This window comes from Oncorhynchus keta, chromosome 23 (assembly GCF_023373465.1).
Source record: "Oncorhynchus keta strain PuntledgeMale-10-30-2019 chromosome 23, Oket_V2, whole genome shotgun sequence".
NCBI lineage: Eukaryota > Metazoa > Chordata > Actinopteri > Salmoniformes > Salmonidae > Oncorhynchus > Oncorhynchus keta.
Genome location: NC_068443.1, coordinates 118343 through 124342, shown reverse-complemented (window position 1 = coordinate 124342; position 6000 = coordinate 118343). Strand labels below are relative to the sequence as shown.

The 6000-nt window shown below is 42.0% G+C and overlaps 1 protein-coding gene across 1 annotated transcript in view; it reads left to right on the top strand.

Moving 5' to 3' along the window:
• Positions 1-280: 280 nt before the first annotated feature.
• zzz3 (zinc finger, ZZ-type containing 3) overlaps positions 281-6000 on the top strand; it is a 73133-nt gene continuing 67413 nt past the window's right edge. Inside the window, exon 1 of the mRNA XM_052475826.1 lies at positions 281-1346. Within this exon, the coding sequence (XP_052331786.1) occupies positions 1270-1346 (77 nt within the window). The 5' untranslated portion in view covers positions 281-1269. The remainder of the gene's footprint in view (positions 1347-6000) is intronic.

Here is a 6000-nt window from a genome sequence, read left to right as displayed (position 1 = left end):
AAGTAAAAAAATAAAAAATTAAAATGTGAGAGCAGTAGTAAAAAAACAGCGAGGCTATATACAGGGTATTACAGTACAGAGTCAATGTGGAGGCTATATACAGGGTATTACAGTACAGAGTCAATGTGGAGGCTATATACAGGGTATTACAGTACAGAGTCAATGTGGAGGCTATATACAGGGTATTACAGTACAGAGTCAATGTGGAGGCTATATACAGGGTATTACAGTACAGAGTCAATGTGGAGGCTATATACAGGGTATTACGGTACAGAGTCAATGTGGAGGCTATATACAGGGTATTACGGTACAGAGTCAATGTGGAGGCTATATACAGGGTGTTACGGTACAGAGTCAATGTGGAGGCTATATACAGGGTGTTACGGTACAGAGTCAATGTGGAGGCTATATACAGGGTATTACGGTACAGAATCAGTGTGCGGTCATTGAGGTAATATGTGCATGTAGTTAGAGTTAGTGACTGCATAGATAAATTGTGAGTAGCAGCAGTGTAAAAGAGGGAGGGGGACAATGCAAATCGTCAGGGTAGCCATTTGATTAGATGTTCAGGAGTCTCGTGGTTTTGTTTGTAAGAGCTTTTGGAAAACTTTTTGGACCTCAATTTGGTGCTCCGGTACCTCTTGCTGTGCGGTAGCAGAGAGAACAGTCTAATGACTAGGGTGGCTGGAGTCTGACAATTTTTAGGACCTTCCTCTGACACTGCCTGGTATAGAGGTCCTGGATGGCAGGAAGCTTGGCCCCAGTGATGTACTGGGCAGTACACATTACCCTCTAGTGGCTTGAGGTCGGAGGCCAAGCAGTTGAAAAACCAGGCAGTGAAGCAACCAGTAACCAACTTGGTTGCACTTTTCAGTCTCAATAGGGGGGAGGGTGTTATGATCAAAGTACATTTTGTATGGAAATGTATGTTTCATTCAATTGTGGACCAAAACTTGGTTGTCTAAAATTACATGTCATGTTTAGCAACGAATAAGAGCATCTCATCAAATAAGATTCTGAACTACTAATTTCATTATAAGGGACCCTTTATTTCTAGGTTATAAGAAAGTGTCATTTTTTAAAAATGATTATTAAATGTGCATGTGGCAAAAACATTTTACTATGATAGATCCAATGTTTGGCTCAGATGTGAGATTGCATTGGGGCACCGGGCCACACACTTTTTTTTTTTTGGCACGAGCCGTTGTTTGGTCCGTAGACCTACCTACTGTTCTCCCTGCAACAGCAAAAATGTAGTGTTGCATTTTGATGAGCGCCGCCAGTCGTGGAACTCTGCAGCACACACACACACACACGGTGTGCAGCAAACGATTTGCGGAAGTGAGGTGAGTAAAAATTCTCTTAACTAGCTTCATGAAACCATTTTCCAATAAACGATTAATCGGTCGCAATCAAGTGTGATCAGAAGTGAAGCATAAACTTATGTACTCTACGTGTTTTTTAAAAATTAAGTCAACCAATAGAGGCCGTTATGCAGGAGATTTGCTTTAGGAAAGTTGCAGCACCGAACAATCGGCTACTAGCCGCTGTTAGCAACGCAGCCTCCCTGCTAGCCAACCAATGTTTTAGCTAGCTGTGTATCAACTAAACTTGTTTTTAGTGTTAGCTAGCTTGTCAAATACCTTTTTTTTTTTTTTTTAAATTCTGCATATGAACTATTATTCACTAGCTTACCGCTATTTTACGACCCAATATATATATAGCTAGTGAATTGGCTAGTTATCCGTTGCGCCAATGCAATGTAGCTAACCGCTAGTTTAGTTTTATTTCATGTAATAAAACAAAGCTAGCTAGCGAAAATGATTAGCTAGGATTTTTTTCGTTATTTTTCGGTCACTAAAACTGTTCCGAGTTTAACAGCTTTTCTCAACTAACGTCTAATAACGGTTTCTGGTTGCATAATGAATTGGGGTGCGACCAACCTGGCACATTATGTCCGCTTTACAGCCTTTTTTAATGGGTTTGGTTAGCATGTGGGCTAACGGTAGCGGCTACACGTTGCAGCTCATGTTAGCCAGCTAAACTTGCTAGTTTGACTTGGTAGAATAGGGCACCACTAGCTACCGTGGAGTTAGACACTATATTTGTAAAAAAAACTAACGTATCGGATCTTAGTTCATTGGCTTTATTGGACATTCGCGCATCAGTGTTGTGAAACTTTGGGCTCAACCGGGGCTCTCTGTCTGTCGGTGCCGGTCCAATCCGCGGATTTGGTTTTAGTCTGTCAGGGCCAATTGAATGGACTGATTCGGTAAAGTAAACTACGTGAGATGAGGACGAAGTAAATACTCCCAATGTTTACATTGTGAATTAGTGAAGTTTGATCAAAAAACACCTACCTGCGAACAACTCCACCTTGTCCTATCGATCAAGAACGCGTTAGTTATCTGCTTTAGTTTCACATGCGTTTTGTTGTTGTGACTATTTGTTTACACGATTTTAAAACACACAAAACATCTATATTGAAGAATACCAACATGACTGTGAATTGTTGCGGGGGGGCCGAATACAAAAAGCAAGTGTCTGCTCAGCTAGTAGAAACACGTGTCAATTTAAAGTTCATATCATGCAACACGCGTCCTTGGCAGGAAGTAACTTACTCTTGACGTGTTCGACTGAAGTTTACACCTCTTTGGTCCCTGTTCAAAAATAGTGCACTATATTGTGAATAGGGTGCCAGAGGAGAGGTAAGCAAGGTACAACCTCTAAACTTAAGTAGTAGGACTTGCGTGTTTATTTCACAACCTTTGTAACCAGAAAATAAACGGTTTACTCACTATACAGTGGGGAGAACAAGTATTTGATAACCTGCAAAATCGGCAGTGTTTCCTACTTGTTCTCCCCACTGTATATAGTTGAACTAGTTTATTACATTCACAATGCCTCTCCCTGAATGAGTCCACTCCGTGTCTGAAATCATGAATTTTGTCCAGGGCTCGTAGGCAGTTGAATACCTGTTGTTAAATCAAGGTGAACCAGTCGGCATGTACAGTAGAGTGTCACAATAGACAACGCCCCCTTCTGCCTGTGCGTTCTCCATCTGTCTTTCCCTTCCTTAGTTTCTACATGGTTAGGTCACATTACTTCTTTGTTGGAGTGGTGTGTGGAGGGCACTATGACAGTGTTACTCACAATTTTTTTGCAAGGTGTACTTTTGGTTGATACAATTTTATTTTTTATTTAACCTCAACTGACTTGACTAGTTAAATAAAGAACAAGGCCTCCTGTCGGTGCTGGGACTTGGAGTAAAAATAAATCAAATAAAAATTATAGGACTAAACACACATCACAACAAGAGAGACACCACTACATCCCGAGAGACCTAAAGACAACAACACAGCATGGCAGCAACACACGACAACACAGCATGGCAGCAACACATGACAACACAGCATGGCAGCAACACACGACAACACAGCATGGCAGCAACACACGACAACACAGCATGGCAGCATGGCAGCAACACACGACAACACAGTATGGCAGCAACACACGACAACACAGTATGGCAGCAACACATGACAACACAGTATGGCAGCAACACATGACAACACAGCATGCAGCATGACAACACAGCATGGCAGCAACACACGACAACACAGTATGGCAGCAACACATGACAACACAGCATGGCAGCTAAAGACAACAACACAGCATGGCAGCAACACACGACAACACAGCATGGCAGCAACACAGCATGGCAGCAACACATGACAACAGCATGGTAGACCAGCAAGACAACAACACAGCATGGCAGCAACACACGACAACACAGCATGGCAGCAACACATGACAACAGCATGGTAGCAACACAGCATGGCTGCAACACATGACAACAGCATGGTAGCAACACACGACAACACAGCATGGTAGCAACACACGACAACACAGCATGGTAGCAACACACGACAACACAGCATGGTAGCAACACACGACAACACAGCATGGCAGCAACACACGACAACACAGCATGGCAGCAACACACGACAACACAGCATGGTAGCAACACACGACAACACAGCATGGTAGCAACACACGACAACACAGCATGGTAGCAACACACGACAACACAGCATGGTAGCAACACACGACAACACAGCATGGTAGCAACACACGACAACACAACATGGTAGCAACACACGACAACACAGCATGGTAGCAACACACGACAACACAGCATGGTAGCAACACACGACAACACAGCATGGTAGCAACACACGACAACACAACATGGTAGCAACACACGACAACACAACATGGCAGCATAAAACAGGGTACAAACATTATTGGGCACCGACAAAAGCACAAAGGCCAAGAAGGTAGAGACAACAATGCATCACGCATATTATGAATTATCAACTGATAGCAAATTCAGAGCAATAGAGCACATGCAATTGATTTGATGTACAGCACATCATGAATATATACATACACACATCAAATAGGCTACATCACATGGAAACGACCCATATTAAGGGTTTACCTCAGTAGATGAATGAACGAAAATGTCCCCTCTGCTTCTTGACTGAATTCATTCTAAATGTATAGTCTGGTGTTGCTATCCTTGTGAGGCAATCCAGGTGTGCATTGGTCAGTCTGTGAAACAAAAACAGAGAATCAATGTTCATTGTTGAAAATGATGTCTTGTGTCGTTGACTATCATTAACCTCACTAGGGTATGTGGGACGGTAGAACGGTTGAAGGGTTTGTATTTTGTCCTGTAGTTCATCCAATGTAATTGGAGAATCCAGTGGGTTCTGCTAGTCTTTAAAACCTCACTAGGGTATGTGGGACGGTAGCGTCCCACCTCGTCAACAGCCAGTGAAACTGCAGGGCGCCAAATTCAAAACAACAGAAATCCCATAATTACAATTCCTCAAACATACAAGTATTTTACACCATTTTAAAGATAAACGTGTTGTAAATCCAGCCACAGTGTCCGATTTGACCAAAAAAGATTATGTTAGGTCAGAGCCAAGTCAAAAAAAACAGACATTTTTCCAGTCAGAGCCAAGTCACAGAAAAACAGAATTAGAGATAAAATGAATCACTAACCTTTGATGATCTTCATCAGATGACACTCATAGGACTTCATGTTACACAATACATGTATGTTTTGTTCGGTAAGTTAATATTTATATCCAACAATCTCAGTTTACATTGGCGTGTTACGTTCAGTAGTTCCAAAACATCCGGTGAGTTCTCATTGAAGTTGAAAAACTCCTTGTACTCCATGATATCCTTGAATCTTGACTCAAACTCCCAGCTTAAACTCTTCCAACACACATGCATCATAGCTAAAACGGTGCAGTATGCCTGGGTTGGCTGCTCTGAGTGTTGGTAAATTAACAAACTGTCAGGTATGAACAGTGTGGTGGTTTTATTTTGAAATGCTGTGACCACACGCAGTATTTTGCCTGGAGTTTTATCTTTCCCTTGGAGCTGGAGATTCGCCGTGTTCAGGTGGCAGGTGATGTTAGTTTAATACATACACATAGTTAGTAGATGGTAATGGTCCTCATACACATAGTTAGTAGATGGTAATGGTCCCATACACATAGTTAGTAGATGGTAATGGTCCTCATACACATAGTTAGTAGATGGTAATGGTCCCATACACATGGTTAGTAGATGGTAATGGTCCCATACACATGGTTAGTAGATGGTAATGGTCCCATACACATGGTTAGTAGATGGTAATGGTCCCATACACATGGTTAGTAGATGGTAATGGTCCCATACACATGGTTAGTAGATGGTAATGGTCCCATACACATGGTTAGTAGATGGTAATGGTCCCATACACATGGTTAGTAGATGGTAATGGTCCTCATACACATGGTTAGTAGATGGTAATGGTCCCATACACATAGTTAGTAGATGGTAATGGTCCCATACACATAGTTAGTAGATGGTAATGGTCCCATACACATAGTTAGTAGATGGTAATGGTCCCATACACATAGTTAGTAGATGGTA